Genomic DNA, 20,172 nt, shown 5'->3' on the forward strand with positions numbered 1-20,172 from the left:
TAAAATTAACTATTAGCATATCATGAACTTTATTTCTTATTTTAATTAAATATGCAAGATGCTGTACATATAAATATATATTTTCTTGTTTCAGGCTGGCATTCCAGACCCACCAAATATGCCTGAGGACTTAATCAAAATTAAAGCCAAAGAGCGCCATTTTCTGGAACAATTATTGGATGGGAAAAAACTTGAAAATTATAAAATTCCAGTACCGATTCAAGCAGAACTAAGAAAATATCAGCAGGTAAATTCTTATGGGAAGTTTTTTTAATTTCAAGACACACATAATTTCCTTATCAAATTTGTCTTGTGGATTGGTTTGAATAGCTTTTATTATTATTTCAATTTGTATTTTGGAACCTGATATGAAAATCATATAGTTTCTGGTCTTCTGAACACTGCTTCCAATCATAATTTTATAAAGACTTGAACATTAAAAAAAATACATTTTCCAATTAATGCCTACCTGGAAAAAATGCAAGTACAGTGGTACCTTGGGTTACATATGCTTCAGGTTACAGACACTTCAGGTTACAGACTCCACTAACCCAGAAATAGTACCTCGGGTTAAGAACTTTGCTTCAGGATGAGACCAGAAATAGCACAGCTGCAGCGCGGCGGCGGCGGCAGGAGGCCCCATTAGCTAAAGTGGTGCTTCAGGTTAAGAACAGACCTCCGGAACGAATTAAGTTCTTAACCCGAGGTACCACTGTAGAGTTGTATAGCTTCTACTGATCAAGAATTGTATCTAATAAGATTCCTGAGATTAATCATAAAAAACATGAGCAGAGTTGGAAATAAATTCCTCTGTGCAAGCACCATACTAGGTGGCTTTTTTTTGTACTTAAGACGTTTTAGAAATATTTATCAGATTCGTGGCTCTAGTGCACACTTCTGAGTGCTGGCAGTTTCATGAAGTGGTATAATGTTAACATTAAAGGTGTCAGAGGTCTGGCTGGGAGGAGAGGACTGAGCTTTTACTTCTGGCAGAATCTCTAAGAAAAGCATTAATACTCCCCCAAGAGGTGTGGTTACTGGGGAGAAAAATACTTTTTATTCTTCTTTTTGCTAGATGAGTGGTAAGACTTTTTTTTTTTTTGCACCAGAATTTTAATGTATTTCAATTTTGCCTCTTGTTTTCACTTTATATAGCCTACTTGCTGTCTGTTTTTTTGCCTGTGAATGTATTTTAAATGTTAATAATTGTGGAGGCCTTTTTAGGGGGCATAAGAACAGAAGCCTAAATTATGTTCCTCTTCCTTTCTGTTCACAGGAAGGTGTGAATTGGTTGGCTTTTCTCAACAAATACAAGCTTCATGGAATCCTCTGTGATGATATGGGCTTGGGTAAAACCTTGCAGTCCATCTGTATTCTTGCAGGAGATCACTGTCTCAGGTAGCATGCGCAATTACGGCTAGTCAGTTTTTACATCAACATATCTGCAGTATAGAAGATGTAACATTTCTTGTGATTTGGTTTTGTTCTCCAAAGGGCCCAAGAATATGCAAGAACTAAGATGGCCGATAGTGTTCCACTCCCATCCTTAGTGGTGTGCCCTCCCACACTCACAGGCCATTGGGTGGATGAAGTGGGCAAATTTTGTTCCAAAGAGTATCTAAATCCTTTGCACTATACTGGCCCTCCCACAGAGAGGGCTAGGTAAGTACTGTAATATATTGCAGTAGCTTGGCTCTAAGATTTGCTTTGCAGTGACAGTTCCTTCTGCTGTGATTATGCGAAAAGTACTAAAAATAATTGTACAGGTTTATTTTTTGTTGCTGTCTCTAAAGTTCTACTTTTTATACTTTATCTTCTTAAGGTTGCAGCACCATGTGAAAAGATACAACCTAATTGTAGCTTCCTATGATGTTGTGAGAAATGACATTGATTTTTTCAGGTAAAAGCTATAGTTCTTCCTGCTATTTTGAAAGATACTGTGTGTTTCAAAGCTATTTTAAGTTGATTAGTTGTGTTTTCTTTCCTAGAAATATTAAATTTAACTACTGTATTCTTGATGAAGGCCATGTCATCAAAAACGGAAAAACAAAACTGTCCAAAGCAATAAAACAGTTGACTGCCAATTATAGGATAATCCTCTCTGGGACACCAATTCAGGTAATCCCCGCTATCTCTTGAAATAAATAAATGCGTGAGAACTGGCCCAGTTTGCCGTAATTAAAAACAATGATGGTTTATCCTATTTTCAGAACAATGTCTTAGAATTGTGGTCACTGTTTGACTTCCTTATGCCGGGATTTTTGGGTACTGAGCGCCAGTTTGCAGCTCGCTATAGCAAGCCCATCTTAGCAAGCAGAGATGCCCGGAGCTCTGGTCGAGAACAGGAGGCCGGTAAGCAAGTTCTGTTGCTTAATGAAGCACTGTTGTTCTTGGGGAAAGTTAATCCTGCTGTGGGTGAGACACCAGTGGCTTTGCTGATCCATATGCTCTTCCTTTGGTGGGCATTTGCAGGTGTTCTTGCAATGGAAGCATTGCACAGGCAAGTACTGCCATTTTTGTTGAGAAGGATGAAAGAAGATGTGCTACAGGATCTTCCACCCAAAATTATTCAAGACTATTACTGCATCCTCAGTCCTCTACAGGCAAGTCCCTTGTGCTGGTTTGCATTACGCTGATATTAGTAAACAACAAACGAGCCTCTTGTAGATCTTCTCAGATCCTATACTTGTTCTAAATTGGAATTTTATTATGTTGTGTCCTGCCTGAAAAATATTGCTGGGTCTTGCGTCCAAGATAACAACCTCCTCATTGATGAGCAGTTAGTCATAACTTCTTGGACTCAAAACCCTTTGTTTTTTTCTGGACTGTTGAAATAGCTTCTGTCCTGTTCGATAGTTTATATGTAGTGTATGGTCAATAATAATAATAATAATAATAATAATAATAATAATAATAATAATAAATGGAAGGGAATCAACAGTGAGGATAGTTAATGCTGCTCTGGTGTGGAGCAAAAGCTTCTGTCCCTCTGCATATGAATAGTTGTATAGAGTGCCCTTTTCTAAGCATTTTCCTTTGGGCTAATATTAAGAATAAGATAGTTGTGGTTGTATATTCCCTTGCAAAGAGGAAATGCAGTGGCTTAATCCTGAAAATGGCAGTGTGTTGAGCATTCAGTAGTTTAAATTGTTGCTGGATTATATAGTTTGGGAAACAACAGTACCTAAGAAATGAAACCATGGCTGTCTCACACAGGATGCTTACCTTCGGTCAACTATATTGTTGAGGTTAATGTGGGAGTAGGTAAATAGGTAAATGACCCCTGGATGGTGAAGTCCAGTCAAAGGCGACTATGGGGTTGTGGCATTCAACTCGCTTCAGGCCGAGGAGCCGGCGCTTGCCCACAGACAGCTTTCCAGCATGACTAAACAGCTTCTGGCGCAATGGGACACCCTGACGAGTGCCAGAGCGCACAGAAACACCATTTACCTTCCTGCTGCACCAGTACCTATTTATCTCCTTGCACTGGTGTGCTTTCAAACTGCTATGTTGGCAGGAGCTGGGACAGAGCAACGGGAGCTCACCCTGTCACGCAGATTCAAACCACCAACCTTCCGATCAGCAAGCCCAAGAGGCTCAGTGGTTTAGCCCACAGTACCACCCTCTTTAAAAAGATAGCTACTGTTGAACACACCCCTTTGTGAGGTAATTTTGAAGTGAACAATAGTCTATTAAGCATAAATTTCTTCCTTTCTTAATAGGTTCAGCTTTATGAAGATTTTGCCAAGTCTCGTGCCAAATGTGATGTGGAAGAAACTGTTTCAGCAGTGTCACTGGTCGAAGAAACTGAGAAACCAAAACTTAAAGCCACAGGACATGTGTTTCAGGTTGAAATTTCATTTTGTTACATCTTCCTTACAAACATTTAATAAGAGTAGTAATTATTATGAAACTGGTGATTGTTTGATTAAACACTGTAGTTATTATTGAACCAAAGCTGTGAGCTGCCTCTAAATTTCCAAAATAGATTTTAAGCTTGGTGATATATAAATGTAAAATTTATTAAATAAAACGTTATAACTTACAAATAGAGTGTGGTGTATTCTTAGATTCACAGGAAGCAAAGAAATTATTATTTTTTAAATACAGGGTAAAGTAATTGCTCCAGGGACAAATTTGTCAATCATATTTTTTTCCTGCCCTCTGCAAATGATTATGATTAAACAATGAACATTAGTTAGCTGTCAGTATGGCATCTATCTCCAATCTTCGGCAAAATTTCAACGAGTAAGAGAAATATACTATCTTGTGCCTTATCTGAATATATATTAAGTTGTTATGCATGTTTAATGGCTTCCTTCATGGGGTTTTTTCTTAGGCATTGCAGTATTTAAGGAAACTCTGCAACCATCCAGCATTAGTTTTAACTGCCCATCATCCAGAGCACAAGAGGATTACAGAAAAGCTTGCCGTTGAGAATTCTTCCCTTCGAGACATCCAGCATGCACCTAAACTCTCTGCTTTAAAACAGGTGAGGAAAACCCTGGCTGCATATCTAGTTTTAGGAAAAGTGTTCTTCTTAAGCCTATTCATTTTTTATATGTAACAAAGGGATGGGAAAGAAATTGTGGTATCAGTTATAAAATTCATAGAATTGTAGTTGGCAGGGACCCTGAGGGTCATCTGGTCCAACCCCCTGCAATGCAGAAATCTCAACTAAATCATACATGACAGATGGCCATCCAACCTCTGCTTCAAGACCCTGGAAGGAAGGAGAGTCCACCACCTCTAGTGGGAGTTTGTTCCACTGTCGAACAGCTCTTGCTGTCAGAAAGTTCTTCCTGATGTTTAGTCATGGTTATTGAAACCATTGCTTCAGGTCCTAGCTTCTGGAGCAGCAGAAAACAAGCTTGCTCCATGTGACAGCCCTTTAGATATTTGAAGGCGGCTATCATATCTCCTCTCAGTCTCCTCTTTACTAGGCTAGACATAGCCAGTTCTCTCGACCCATTCCTTATAAGACTTGGTTTCCAGACCCTTGATCATCTTGGTCGCCCTCCTCTGCACACGTTCCTGTCCTCCTTCAGTTGTGGTGCCCAGTGCTCCAGGTGTGTTCTGACCAAGGCAGGATAAAAGTGTTCAATATAGATCAGTTTATAAAAAAAACACATTAAGGAAATAGAAATTCTATCATCCTGAACATATTTGCATGATTTCTGTTCTTGTTTTGTTGCAATCCTGGAATCAACGTCTTTTATGAAAAGCACATTTGCCTCTTGCTTTGTCACTCGTGTCTCATTTCTAAGCTTATGCCAAAATACTTGCACTCGGTCATTAGTATGAAGTAGATTTCACCAATAACTACTTTAAAAAAGAGAAATAAATGGTGCTGCAGCTGATGTGTCCGTTCTCTTGTTTCTAAGGCATGTACATGTGCACCTCCAGAGGGTCTAAGAATAAGATATTTTTAACTTCTTTGCAGCTTGATTGATTTCATGTTTTGATATTATGACACCTAGGAAGGCGCCTCATCCATTGTTAGATTTGGCTGGTCCTGTATTTTCTTCTCACTGGCAGCAGCTGTCCAGATTCTCTGGCAGTGATCTTTGCCATCACCTGCTACCCGTCTCTTAAATGGCAATGCCAGGGATTAAACATCCGAATTCTGCAAGCGGAACATGCACTGTCCTGTTTGAGTGACGATGACTCCCCCAATTGATAAAATCTGTGTAATCGTTTTGAATGAAGAATATATGCCTGCTAAGTTCAGTGACTAACGGCATGCTTTTGTATTTGGTCTTTAAGCTGCTGCTAGATTGTGGCTTGGGAAATGGAGGCTCCTCAGAAAGTGGCACAGAAGCCATAGTTGCACAACACAGGATCCTTATCTTCTGTCAACTCAAGAGTATGCTGGATATAGTTGAGCACGACCTTCTCAAGCCCCACTTGCCCTCTGTTACTTACCTGCGACTGGATGGCAGCATACCTGCTGGTCAGAGGCATTCCATTGTGTCAAGGTAAATCCAGTGTCAGATATATTCTAACAGAGTAGCTCTTGCATGTAGAGCTCCCACAGTTGCTGAAGGAAATGAAATCCTATGGTTCACTTGGAATACATAACTCAAATGGCCCCAATGGCCTGCTTTTATGCTGGATGCAGAGGAGAGGACCACTCATCCTTGGTGCCCAGCATAAACATGAAAATGGCATTAAGGTGAACTTATCAGCAACAGTGGGTACTTTTCCCTCTCTTACTTTTGCAAGATGACATTTTGCTTACCAGATGTTAACTTAATGGACAGAAATTCTGCCTGGGTTTCTGACTGGAAGCCATACAAGAGTTTGCCTTCCTCTTAGCATACTATTTTGCTTTGAACTCACATTTTGCACTCTTTGCTCTTAAGTCACAATGGGTTTTGGCACTGGGCAGGGACCGTAACTAGGATGAGTAGAAATTGGCTGCTCCCATGGTCCCATCTAGAGGTGATGGCGCTATCTACAGATCCAGGTTGGTGAAGGTATTCAGAAGTAGCTCATACCGTTGACTTGCCTTAAGCTGGGTTTTCTAGCCTCTTCTCCCTCACAGCACAAGTTAAGCTAGAAGTGGCCTGTCAGCAGATGGGCAGTTTCTAGTGAAGCCGTGATTTCTGTCCATGCAACACCAAAGTCTCTGGAAGGTGCAAGCAATAAAGTTGTTACGGTTTTAACACAATCTAGCGTCAGTTTCTGACCTGTCTCTTTCCTTTTCTCTCCAGTCCCTCCACCCCACCAGCACTCTGTCTGCTCAGCCCGCCATTGTGGCCCTGCCATTGTGGGTTCAAGCTTTTTCTGCATGTGCAACCATATAAATCTAAACTGGCTTTTTTCATTCACAGGTTTAATAATGATCCCTCCATAGATGTCCTCTTACTCACCACTCACGTTGGTGGACTCGGCCTTAATTTAACTGGAGCTGACACAGTGGTATTTGTTGAACATGACTGGAATCCAATGAAAGACCTCCAAGCCATGGACCGAGCACATCGTATTGGACAGGTAAAACATAAATTGCTGCCGATTTGGAAGCAAATTAAAACCATTTCAATAAATCCAAAAATGGTTTAAGCTTCCTAAACCAATTCCATAAATAGTCCCCATCTTTCAGAGTTTGTGATTTCAGTTTATAACCACCATTTTCTAAAATAATGGAGATGTGGAGCTGAAAGCATTAGCTAGCAAAGAGAGATTCAAGGCAAAAAGTTCTGTTTTACTGCAGTCTTCCCCCTCCCCCTGAAAAAAATGTTTCTTCACTTTTCATCCTGCTCCAAAAACAGATATTTGCTATTTACCAGAGAAAGGGATCTCATTAACACCCAAGATAAATCCTAGGAAGAAAAAATACTAACCTAGGAAGGAAAAAATACTATTTATGTATTCCATAATTTATTGCAATTTATTCCATACTCCTTCAAAGGTTCTCATTGGGGTCTGCTTCCTTTCTTTCTGCTCCACCGTTGAGCCAGGCTTGGGTTCTCTTATGCTGTGAACATTTTTGTCTTGTACAAAACCTGGACTGAAAATACAGTGAAAAATTTGCTTCCAGTGATGAAGGCCTCTATTGATTCCTTTATTTTCTGTTATGGTGTAATTGTGTGTATATCGAGTGTCTTCCCCTACATTTTCTTTTACCCTGTGGTAGTTTCTTGAACGCTCACGAATATTAACTGTCTCCTGCAGAAACGAGTTGTTAATGTTTATCGCCTGATTACAAGGGGAACCTTGGAAGAAAAAATAATGGGTCTGCAGAAGTTCAAAATGAATATTGCAAATACAGTGATTAGTCAAGAGAATACTAGTCTACAAAGCATGGGGACAGATCAGCTGCTTGACCTCTTCACACTCGACAAGGTAAAGAGTAGCTCACATGTGAGCTGAAAGCAAGCGGCTAATGGTACCATAGTTGTAATGCTTTGGATTAGTCAACAATGTTTGGTAAGATTTGCCGTGGAATTATAGCCATTCTCCCTTTATGCCGTAAGTCTTTCATTTCATTGATGTGAAAAGGATAAGTACCCTCTTGCTTCTGCTTGCTATCGTGTTGTAATTCGCAGAGACTGCTTTAGGATTGTTGGATCTTTTAAGTACTAGTTTATGTATTTGCAGATGCTTTCTGGCTCTTAAAATACATAGATTTCAATGTGCTTCTCTTCTCTTTTTCTTCCATTTCACCTTCCAAATGCCTTCAAGGATGGAAAAAATGAAAAATCAGATGCTTCCCCTTCTGCTTCTGGAAAAACAACTATGAAGTCCGTTCTTGAGAATCTTGGAGACCTGTGGGATCAAGAACAGTATGACACCGAATATAGTCTTGAAAAATTTATGCATTCACTCAAATGACCATTTTAATACAGTGGTTGCTAGTTGACATTTTCAGCTGATATTCAGCAACTCTTAAAGCAATTATAGTGGACTTCAAGCATAACATGTAAATATACTTGTGGAAAAATTATGAGAAAGGGCTGGCATTTTGAATAGAGCCGCCTTTGTCACTTTGGGATAGTTAAAGTCTTAAATACTTGCATTATACAAAACCTCTAAATGTAAACTTACTGTAAGGTAGTTCTGAATTTCCAGAATAGCTACAGATTCTTATTTGATAGAAAAATAAAACAGCTCTTAACAGGTTTTGCACATGTTGATAAGTGTTACTTCTCTTTTGAAATATGCCTGTTGCTCCCTCTTCCCTCAAGCTGCAGTAATTTGTACAGAGTGTTTGAGTATTTAACTAGTTTGTTCTTTTAAACCTCACTTTAGCTAACTTTCATAGTATACTTTAAGAATGTTTAGTCTAACAAGTTAGAATGAGGTTTAGATCTCTTCAGGATATATACATTGGTAGAATAATGGCGAAGCCTATCACTCTGGAAGAATATTAGGGAATTAAATGAAACTTCAAGTATTAAAGTTCTCAACTTTATATTTAAGTATGTGGTGCTCTTCAGTCTTCTGACATTTTGAGAGCAGTTGACTTTTTCATAGGAATTGCAGGTAATGGCTTATTTTAGGCCATTTCCACATCCTGTTTAGAGGGTGCCATTTTTAAAGTTTGTGTGTGTACATATCTATATGTATATATGTGTGGCTAGAACATAGCCCAGTTAAGAAAGCAATTGTATGAAGTAGACTTCAATCCTATTTTTTTTTAACCAAAAGAGCAAATATATAAACAGAGTTTTTCTAGCAGTAGATCTTATAAAATTGAGGTTCCATGCTAGAAAGACTCTCTAATGCATGAACCTCTTAAGTGAAAGAGGGAAGAAGCTTTGAGGTCCAGAGAGGTAGTCTATTTAGAAATGCCTTCAGGGCATCAGAGGGGAAGAAGTATTTACAAGCTGAAATCATGTAACAAATTTTAGGAAGCTTTAATAACAGAGTAAGAATAACAATAGTTGTACATTTTTTTTAAAAAAGTGTCTTCTAAAAGGGAGTCAGTAGTGACATATGTCTGTGCATAGATGTGCATGTCTGTACCAAACGTGGACACGGTTTTCTAAATATATTAAAGGCAAACCTACATAAGCTGTCAGAATGCATACATGAAATATATGTTTAGTTGTCATATCTAGGGTTGGCGCTTGCTGTGCAATTCTGCATCGGAGCTTGAATAGCCATGAGATTTCAACAACTTAGAGAGATGGTTTTAAATGTTGACTTACAGAGCAAGGTCATTTTGCAGCACTTGCATATGAATGGACGTGTGTCAGATTTCAGTAGATATATGAACTGCCATACTGTAACATTAAACTAGCATTCCGTAAAAAATAAAAAAGCCAAACTGGCATTAATCATCCCGTTATATATCTCATGTAGTTCTTTCTGTATATTTGGTCATAAACCTGACAGCTGCATGGAAAAAATAAAATAAAATTGGCATTTTCTCTGGATGAATGTTTTGTGGGGGAAAGGCAGCTGGTTTCCTGGCGCTGAACACTTACAAGATTGTGTGATCTGGTTTTTCTATTAAATGGCTGAGGAAAATCACACTATGACACTGATCTATCTACTGCTATTTCAGCAGAGGATTTTAATGACTGATCTTGGTATCCTCCTGTCTGTCCTCGCAGGCTAATTCAGCTTCTTATGGAAATGCCTGATAAAGAAATTGGGCAGCATAAAGCATGCATATGTACTTTGAGATAAATGTCTGGCTTCTACTAGAATATGTGTGCACAAATTTAGGTCTACTCTTTAGGTTTTATTTAGACTGTACATTTTAGGACAATACAAATTATCTTCTTTCACCTCCCTGAAATGTTGTCAAACACCATCTCTCTCTCCCACCCCCCTGTCTCACATACATGCTGCTACTAACCTCTTTTGCCACCTTTCAGCAAGAGCTTATCCTCTGCAGTGTATTTAGAAATGATGAGCTTATTTGGTTATGCTCCTTGTCACCATCCTTTATAGTTGCTGGCAGCCATTGTAGGCAGCCCTGGCTATTTATAGAATCAATAAACACTGCCTGCATTTTTTTGATGTTAACTAGGTAACTTGTGTTGGTCCCTGGTCGTGAATTGTAAGTGGGCTGTGCTTCTTGTATGTGTATAGATCATTAACGTTCAATGGGAGATCACTTCTCTACAAAGAGATGTGTGAGCTCTTCCCATATTTGGAATACATCATGGCGGTTTGTAGAGGGGTTAACTCAGTTTCAGTAGCTAAATGTGTTCAAAACAAGGAAATGAGTTTGCTGCTGTGTTCATGCTGCTGTGTGCTGTCCCTCTGGCCCAAACAGTCAGATGCAGAACCACCAGATTTAGGTGTGTGTGCTTTTAATCTGGAAGTATAAGCAATTTTGTAGTAAAATATACAAGTGGTGCATAAGTGGAAGCAAGCAGGCAGGCAGTCTTCTCAAGCAGGTCCTCAAAGAGCATCTTGAGCTATTCCTCCATTTTCAGCTAACTCCAGCTTGAAACACTTGACTTCTTCTCTTCTGTTTTCTTCCAAACTACTTAATCTGCTTTCTGTGTTTTCTCTTTCCCCCATATACAATTCACATCAAAATCTGATTCATTTAAAAACACCGAAAGATCCCAAACTGCCAGGAGACCATCTCCTTCTAGATGCTAAGCAATTGCCCCTGATGACTTATTGATGTTCAGTTTATCAGCAATTTACCTAACAAAAGAATAGTCAGCCAAAAACCATTAAGCCCTAAAATGAACATCTAAACTCTGGATTATACCTGTGATCTTAAAAATGTTTACATACCTTGTAAAATGAGCTCTGCTAAGAATCAGTATGAATATTGGGAGGGAGCTGAAAAGGTTTGTGTGTGTTTATTTTAGGGCTGCTGTATGGAAGATTAGACTCCTTTTTAGGAAGATGTTTAGATGTCACTTTCTGCATTGTAAGGATTACTGTAAATTGTTCCCATCTGTGTCTGTTCGGAAGTAAATTTCATTGAGCTCAGTCAGACATATTCACGTAAGGATGTATAAAACCACACTCTTAATGTGGTAAATGGGAAGATATGTTTACGGGCATGTAGTCCTTTGGAAGCTACAAAATATGGGTAGGAAGCATTGTGGAAGGTGCTATGATATGGGGCGAAGAAAAAAGCACATTGGCACTCATAGCAGCAGCTACCGTGGCTTAATTCAAGAAGCGAAAGTGGGATTAAATGCTGGAATACGGAAACCATAAAGTTAGAAAGCAGAGGCTTCCCACTCATAAAATAAAATAGGCTATAGGTGTCATCTAGCTATAAAATGTATAAAATGCCTCCAGCATCCCTAAGTAACATTGACTTATCAGTTCATCGCCTTTATTACAGTTTACTAGTCAATTGGGTGGTTTGTAAACCAGTCAAACACAGTAAAATATGTACATGATCAGCATTTAAGTTTCAAGTATTTACAGCAGGCATAGGCAAACTCGGCCCTCCAGATGTTTTGGGACTACAACTCCCATTATCCCTGACCACTGGTCCTGTTAGCTAGGGATGATGGGGGTTGTAGTCCCAAAACATCTGGAGGTCCGAGTTTGCCTATGCCTGATTTACAGCATAAACTACCTGATTATACCTTAAATATATGTGCTCTGAGAGAAAAATGCCATTAAATAGTAGGCTACTTCCAAAAGGGGTACCAAACTGCCTTGGATAACCCACAGTTGCTATTTATACATTACACTTATTTTAGTACATTGGTTGTCATTGGCATTGCTGTGCTCCTGTTACAACACCCACGGGAGTGAGGTAAATATTAATGATGGCTATTGTTTAAGCTCTAGTTCTAGCAAAGTTCTGCATCAACCTGCTTTAAAATGCCATGAGACCTTAAACCTGGCAATTTTATTTCTATAGTAACCCAGTGAGTCACTTTGCAGAGGCTTTAGGCTGTCCACGTTGTGATTTACAGACATGAATTTTGTATTTGAATGGCCAAAAGGTGGTGTTGAGGGTACTGCTTAGCTCCATGGCATTAAATTTCTATTATCCCACCGCTATTTAATTCCTGCATGAAATTGTTGAGTGAACTCGTCAAGAGTGTTGGAATGTGATGCCCTCAAATATGCAGATTATCCCCCCTGCCCGCCCCCAAATAAATCCTAATTTTTCATCTTGTTCAAATGAGGCAGTAGAAATGCCAAACCAGTGTTTGGGCTCAGTAAGAGACTGAAGAACTGTCAACAACTGAAACTCAGTAGTGATTATCAAAACTCAGTTTGGCTTATGTATTTTGTGGTTTTATATTCTGACTTTATCCTTTGAACCATCCTGAGACCTGCAGATATAGGGCAGTATACAAATTTAATAGCAGCAGCAGCAGCAACCACAACATCTGAATTCATTTCCTTTTTGATGTCATTTGTTTAGTACTGCAGGCCAATGTGGCTGTTTCAGAGGCAAATGAAATGTTTTCTTCCCCCTTAGCGGGTAACTGCTCAAGTCTTCCTACAAGACTAATATCCCTGGTGGTCTTTTGAAGGCGCTCAATGACATTTGCTGTGATCATCTTGGCCTCGGTTTTTCATCAGCCAGAGGAGCTGTTTATAGCCTCATTTTTCCTCCGTGGCAAAGTCTCTTAATTAATGCCCCATGATGATTAGGCCTTGTGCATGCAACCTACTAAGCACTATGCAAATGAGGAATCCTTCCCTACCTTCTCTTTTTTCTCCTTGGGCTTGATTTGTTTTACACAGCTGCCTGTTGGTGCAAGTCCAACATTTCATTCTGCCAGCAGCAGCTCTGCAGGTTAGGTGGTAGAAACTTGGAGGAAAAGAAAGCAGATCACCTGGCAGCTTTCTAGAGCCAAAGTCAACTGCTTTTACATGATCTTACAGGCAAATGCCATAGCTCCATGGCTGTATGCATGCAAAATGTCCCAGGTTCAAATCCCCAGGTAGGGCTAGGAATGCCCTCTGTCTGAAATTCTGGAGAGCTGCTGCCAGTGACAACAGTACAATAAGTTTGAAACTTGGAAAATCATCTTGTAATGCAAGGAGGGCACGCAAATCATTTTGAAGACCTCTCGTTTTTTAATTTGAGGGAACCCTTTATAAGCTTGCCTAGAAGTAAGTAGTTAGAATCTTAGCTTAAACCATTCCGTTAACTCTGCTTCCCCTGTCCACACTAATATTGTGCTGTGGACATCGCTGAACGTGGGCGGTCTGGGTTTTCTATTGTACTTAAAAGGACCTTTAGAATTGTTGCTGAATAACGAATAATCTGATCGGTGAGAGAAATGGAGAGATGATTCAGCAAACTTGCAGACAGAACAGTAGCTGCTTCAAAGATGTGAAGGGACATCATGACTCAAGAGGGTCAAGGTGAGTGGGTTGCCATGGTAACAATGCCCCATCCTCCTCTGTGATCTCTAGCTGCAGGTTTAAATTTATTTAATTTATGCCCCAAGGAAGTATTAGTTGGTGGTTGCCTATCTGGCTGCTGCAGGTAAACGAAGTTAGGCTCCCTTGCACCACTCCTCTGTTCAAGGGAAGAAGGAACAAGGCTGGTATTTCTCCCCCGTGGCTGTTTTTCATAGGCTTGTGCAGGCCTTAGAAGTTTGTACACCAGCATGAGCAAGAGTTGCCAGCTGCAGGTATTCTAATCCACCTGCGGGACTGACAATGTACAGGTCTATCCTAGCAGCACAGGTGGGAAGATGTTTTTTACATCTTACTTGGCAGGTATTTTGATGAGCTTAAAGAGATTTTCCATTTCAATTACTTCTCAGCAGCAGTGCCAGATAGGAACAGTATTGGCATGAGAGAGACAGAAGGGGAGCTTATTGCTCGAGAGTTGTGCTGAAACTGCTCAGCCCCTAATTAAGTTTACAAAAGCTGTTTGAATTCACTGGAATGCAGCTGGAGGCAACCTGAAGCCGCCAGGCAGGGTGCTTTTCCTGGCATCAAAGTGTTGAAATCGGAAATGAGTTGAGGCAACAGCTGATGCCATTGGGATAAAGCTTAGCAGTGTTCAGTAGCCATCTCAAAGCTTGGGCAGGAGAAAGAAAGATGGGCTGACTAAACAAGAGGCAATAAAATTGTATATAATTAATTTGAACTGAAGTGTGGAGGACGACATATCAGGGAACTTGAGCTCCTGTGTCAGTATCAAACTTCATTTCGCTCACAGAACAGCATAAGATAAAACATACAGATAAGACTTAAAACAGGTAAGGAATAAAAACTAGTACAGTGGTACCTCGGCTTACATATGCTTCAGGTTACAGACTCTGCTAACCCAGAACTACTGCTTCAGGTTAAGAACTTTGCTTCAGGATGAGAACAGAAATTGTGCTCCGGTGGCACAGCAGCAGCGGGAGGCCCCATTAGCTAAAGTGGTGCTTCAGGTTAAGAACAGTTTCAGGTTAAGAACGGACCTCCGGAACGAATTAAGCTCTTAACCCGAGGTACCACTGTAATTGAAAGGTGATTATATCATGCATACTTAAAAAGATAGAAACAGGGACAGTTATAAGTGACAATAAGGGAGGGGGAGCGTGAAGGAGCACCGGCCTTGCATTTTGGGCCTAGTTTGTGGCACAAACCATCCTTTGATGAGTATCCATCATAGCAGCACAGAATCTAGCAACTGAGTATGTAACATCTGGGTTTTCATCTTGAAGTGGCAGGGAGGTATAAAGTTGTTCTGTGCAACCTGGGGATTTGTGTAATATAGGCAAGATTAACCTAGCTTGTATATCTGTATAGTATTGACAGTGAAAAAAGACAGGCCACACGGGCCTTTCCTCTCCTCATACAGTGTCTTCCTAAAGTGGCTTTCCTGGATGGCTGAAGGGAGGGCCTGGCAGCGGGCCAGAGCAGAAGCCCTTCACTGTTTTGGAATTTCAAGGTTCGTCATATATGGCATCTGGGAGGTGAGGTGTCTTCTGGTTTCACCGATTAAAAATTTCAGGGACCTGGCTAGATCTGCTTGGCGTTCAGTATCTTCCACACACTGTTTGACATTGTTTTTTTTTTTTGGCTTGTTCATACCCCATGTTGAGTAGGATCTGCGGGGTGAAGCCTAGAGTTGTTATTATGTTTAGCACTGCATGTTTCCATGTCATTTGGAAGCCATCCTTGAAAGTTAAGGGAGCAAGGCCATGCGGGAGGAAGGAAGGATAGTCTCGGCCAGTAATTTAGTGTGGTGAGCCATATTCTAGCCGCAATTCTTACAAATCCAGTTTCAATATGTATGGTAGCATACGTGTTTAGGGAAGCTTTTAATGTTTAACAGACCCACTGTATTTTAATATTTTGTTGGAAGCCGCCCAGAGTGGCTGGGGAAACCCAGCCAGATGGGTGGGGTATTAATAATAATAATAATAATAATAATAATAATAATAATAATAATAATAATTGACGTGTTTAGGCACTTGCAGGGCTGATCTTAAGAATTTAGATTCTACCAGTTCTAACAGTTCACAATTGGCAATGGGGCCTAATTGGGCCCCATATACAAACTGCACAATGGATTTGGCCTCAAACAGTTTGAGGGCTGCAGGTATATATTGTCCACCTTCAGTCCTTAGGTGCCTGAGTATTGCATTTACAGCTTCTCTTGGCATTCCCTGCAACATAATCCCCTTGGGCTTTTCTACCTCCCAAAGAGTGAAGGGTTATACTCAAATATATGAAGCAGGTGACCTGCTCAATCTACAGCCATTGATGTACCTACCAAGAGCAAGGTTTGGGCCTTTTGGCAAAAACCATAATTTTGGTTTTCTGATCATTTAGTTCTCATTTGGTCTCCTTGCAGTATGCTGCCAGTGTTTCCATGGTTCTTTCAAGGCCTATAGGAGTTCTCGAGAGGATAGCTGTGTCATCTGCGCAAAGCAGCACAGGGATGTGCTTTCCTGCTAGCTTTGGAGGGCGGAGGTTCCTATTGTGGAAGAAGGGTGCCATACCATTTATATAGAGCCACTTGTACACCAAAGTCAAGGCCCACGATAAGCTTATCTTGCTCGTTTAATAAGTGGCGGCTATTCTGTCCCTCAGGAAGACAGAGCTCCTCAAAGTGCAGGTTCTGTTACAGATTCTGGGAGTCAACTACACCGTCTGCATATTGGCATCAGGTGGGCCATTAGCCTCAACGGCTGTCGCCTCAGGTGGCAGGGCAGGAACAGCTGGAAGCAGGGCAGTGCTTGCTGCCCTCAGCCGCTGCCTCAGAAGAGCAGAGCCACTGCTGCCGCCAGCTGCTCCTCGCCAGCCTCCTTCCCCACACGCCTTCAGTGTGCAAGGGCTTCTCTAGGGTCACTTCCAGTTACCTCAGGTAGCAGCAGCAGCAGGGGAGAGGGGGGGGAATTGGTGGGTGGAGGGGAGGGTGGCAGGGGGTGCCATTTTCTGTTGTGTCTTGAGCAGCAAAATGTATTGAGCCGGCCCAGGACTTCAGAATCTTCTAAGGTATGTAGTCTGCCATACAAAATGTTCAGTATTTCAGGCAGCCATGCTGTCTCTCAAGGTATGCCATTCGACTTCCCTTCTGCAATGTCCTTTACCACAACTGCCTTGTGAGGGAGGCCAGCTCTCATTCCCAATGGACATTTAGCATTCTATGGTCACTGAGCAGGCTCAGTCCTCACTGCGCTATTTGGGGAGGCATTAGGCCCTTGGGCTTCTTTTGTAGAGATATAATGAGGGCTTTTTTTTCTCAGCCGGAACTTGCCGGAACTCAGTTCCCAGGTGGGAGACATTGCCATTATAAGAGAACACAGGAGGTGTTCATGGTGAGTTCTGGCACCTATTTTTCTAGAGTAATAGCACTGGATATGGTACGTAAGATGCTAGCCTGATTTGAGCTTCATGGGCTGGCATATGGGGGGAAAGGCCTTTTCAGTGCTGGCTCCAGTTCTTTGCAATGCTCTGCCTAGGGAATTTCTTCAGGCCTGCTCTGTTGTGATCTTTTCTTTTTCCAGCAGGCTTCTGGAGATAACAGCTGAACTTGGGTTTTTATACAATTCCTGTGTTTTACAGGGGATTTTTGGGTCCTGCTGTTTTAATGGTGTATTTGTTAGCAGGTGTTCTATTTGTGCTTTGTTTATATTTTTTGTGCTTCAAATCACCCCGAGGGTTCAAGTTGCTGAATATTGGGATAAAAAAGTGAATAAATTAATAACTCACAAGCAGGTTTCATACATAAGCTAAATATACAGTGATAATGATCTGGATATAGCATAGAAGCCAATGGTTTGTGCTTATTCTAACTACAAATTAGCCTAGTAAAATTGAATGTTCTTTGAAGCAACCAAGTTAACTATCTTCTACAACCAGGACAGTATTAACTGGATTATAAAACATCTGGCCTTAGTAATTCTGCCAGGCATGCAGTTTCTTCTGTTGCACACCGCAGACCTGCTGAGGCTGATGTTGAAGAAAACACAAACATGCATGATGACACATACTGACCTTCTCAGGAGTGTCAATCCACTGCTTTATCAGTGTCATCTAACACAGCAAGACCATTCATTAGCTTTAGTTCCCTGGATATTTCTTTCACAACATTTATATACAGCTTGATTGTAATAAAACCTCAAAGCAGTTTAAGATGCTGTTTCTTTCTTTCCCAAACTGATGGAGAGTGAAGGGTAGCTTTTGCATGTTGGGCGAGCAGTTTCACCCTGACTAGCCATGGAGCAGGACCCATTAAGGCCCTGCCAACATCAGTCTGATCTCAACCACCTCCCAACTGCCTGCCTTTTTGCTATCATCCCACCCAGGAGGGGACCCTATCAACTTCTTCCTTCTTAGCTTCAGTTTTGCCATTGTAGAACTCAGCAGGAGGATGGGGACAAAATTTGAGTAAGTTGGCTCTGCCTATAGCTCCCACTGGGCACCAGCTACCTCTGCTTATCAGGATACCCAGGTGAGCTCTGTTGTTGTCATAGTGGTGGTTTCTCTCTGTATAGCATCACTTGTCATGGACTTAATATTTTCTATGAATTTCTACCATTTTTTGTTCAAAAAAATAGAGGTACAAAGTGGAATTTCACAACCTTATGGTTTACATTGTTTGGGGCTTTAATGCTGTTTTTATTGATCCCGGTTTCCTCTCAAATTTTAATTTTATAGTATTTATATCTGCCGCTACATATGGTGCAGTTTATTATAAAACCATTCTGAGGGTACCAGAAAGCAGAGTAAAATAAAATAAATGAAACATTGCCAGTTCTCCATTATAACTTCATGGAAACTAAAGAATCAGTAGAAGTGTGAATTACAACAATGGCATGAGTGTTCATGGGAAATATTGTCAACCAGAATTGTAGAAGCATGCAGCATGTGCAAAGTTAGAACATACCAAACAAACAAATAAAGCTTATGTATTTCAAGCTTACAAGTTATATTTTAATATCACTATAGAAGCAAATAAAATTGACAGAGTCTACCATTATTATTTCATAATAACACCAAACTGAATATTTACAGGAGCACGTCAATGTCAGTTTCACAGCTAGCAAATTATAAATGCCCCATTGTAAGACAGCTGTCAGCATTGATTGGATTGATCTTTATTACGGCCATTGGCCCGTTACACGACAGTTTCCCATACCAACATATTATACTTAAACCTCCAAATTTAAAATCGCCAAAACTTACAGAAGGTAACAGTAACCGAAGCAAAACAAAAGCAAAAACCACCATCATACATTACAATAAATTTGTAACCTATACACCGCCCTCTGCTCATAAATTAATCAAGGATATCAATGGTGATATCGCCTAAAACATAGATCATGGTTTAAAACAATGGTGATATCATCCTAAAACATAGGTCATGGTTTAAAGGGGTTATCCAAATCACACAGGAGACCGTTTCTCTTCTTTAGGGATAGGACGCTGTCAGCATTGAGTAACTGGTGTATATTTTTATGACAGTGAAATGCTTGTACATATTTCCTGCATGAACTTATTTTCAGGCTGTTCTTTAGAGCATTATTTGAGAATTCACTGTCTGTTGCATTCTAGTAACCAAGGCATCATTCATATAGAAGTCTACAATCCTCAACATATAGCTGTAAGAGCAAGCTGTTATGTTTAGTATTTGCAGCAGGAGGAAATCCCTCACTGGTGCAAAGCGGGGACAGGGTGTTGGTGGTGCAGATCTTCCCCCAAAGCAAAAAACAACTTCAGAAGAGGGGAATTTCCCTCTTGACCCCAGCAGGGAAGGAATGGCTTGAGTTTTCCCTTTGCAACAGATGCAATCCTGTTCATTAGCAGCCATTCTGTCACATGGATTTTTGCACATTAAATTCAAAAAAACACATTTGATTATCATGTGTAGTTTGGCCATCAGACTTTTGCCACCCCCACCCCTCCGTAAAGAGTCCCAGAAGCTGGTTGGTTTATTGCACTAGAGTGTTCTAGTGGGGCTCTTTTTCCCCCACTGCTGGAGAATTAGCATTAGTCAGCTTTTATGCACACTTGCTGTCCTGTTGCTGACAAAGCAGGGTTTACAGTGTCTGCCTGCTTTTCCACTTCCCCCTGGCAAGTTGCCACGCAAGCTGTTAAGAGATCTTGGACTGTTCTAGAAAGAGCTTGGCTGAATCTTGGCATTCATGTCACAATCCAAATTTATAGGCAGCCTAAGAGGCTGCTTTAGATGTGGTAATGGAGACATAGAGAGAGTGTGTATTACTGCTACAGCTAAAGCAGGATTGGGAAGCAGGCTAAAGCAAGGAGAGACGCCAAAACTTGCTGCACTTGGCACTGCAACATCCTAAT

General features: G+C 40.7%; 1 protein-coding gene and 1 long non-coding RNA gene across 2 annotated transcripts in view; both read left to right on the top strand.

Annotated features, from left to right (window-relative positions):
- The window catches only part of BTAF1 (B-TFIID TATA-box binding protein associated factor 1), a 40,385-nt gene extending 30,587 nt beyond the window's left edge, over positions 1–9,798 (top strand). The window contains exons 26-38 of the mRNA XM_081911619.1: positions 95–247; positions 1,277–1,398; positions 1,495–1,662; positions 1,823–1,900; positions 1,989–2,118; positions 2,211–2,352; positions 2,473–2,603; positions 3,723–3,848; positions 4,340–4,492; positions 5,767–5,978; positions 6,837–6,996; positions 7,678–7,848; positions 8,188–9,798. Of these exons, the coding sequence (XP_081767745.1) occupies positions 95–247; positions 1,277–1,398; positions 1,495–1,662; positions 1,823–1,900; positions 1,989–2,118; positions 2,211–2,352; positions 2,473–2,603; positions 3,723–3,848; positions 4,340–4,492; positions 5,767–5,978; positions 6,837–6,996; positions 7,678–7,848; positions 8,188–8,337 (1,896 nt within the window). The 3' untranslated portion in view covers positions 8,338–9,798. The remainder of the gene's footprint in view (positions 1–94; positions 248–1,276; positions 1,399–1,494; positions 1,663–1,822; positions 1,901–1,988; positions 2,119–2,210; positions 2,353–2,472; positions 2,604–3,722; positions 3,849–4,339; positions 4,493–5,766; positions 5,979–6,836; positions 6,997–7,677; positions 7,849–8,187) is intronic.
- A 3,317-nt stretch (positions 9,799–13,115) lies between these two features.
- On the top strand, positions 13,116–18,667 carry LOC309370175. Its single transcript, XR_014168463.1, has 3 exons — positions 13,116–15,598; positions 17,106–17,177; positions 18,520–18,667. It is a non-coding gene; the product is annotated as an uncharacterized lncRNA (long non-coding RNA).
- Positions 18,668–20,172: the final 1,505 nt, after the last annotated feature.

The sequence above is a fragment of the Podarcis melisellensis genome (genome assembly GCF_964234715.1).
Source record: "Podarcis melisellensis genome assembly, chromosome: 5".
Classification (NCBI taxonomy): Eukaryota; Metazoa; Chordata; class Lepidosauria; order Squamata; family Lacertidae; genus Podarcis; species Podarcis melisellensis.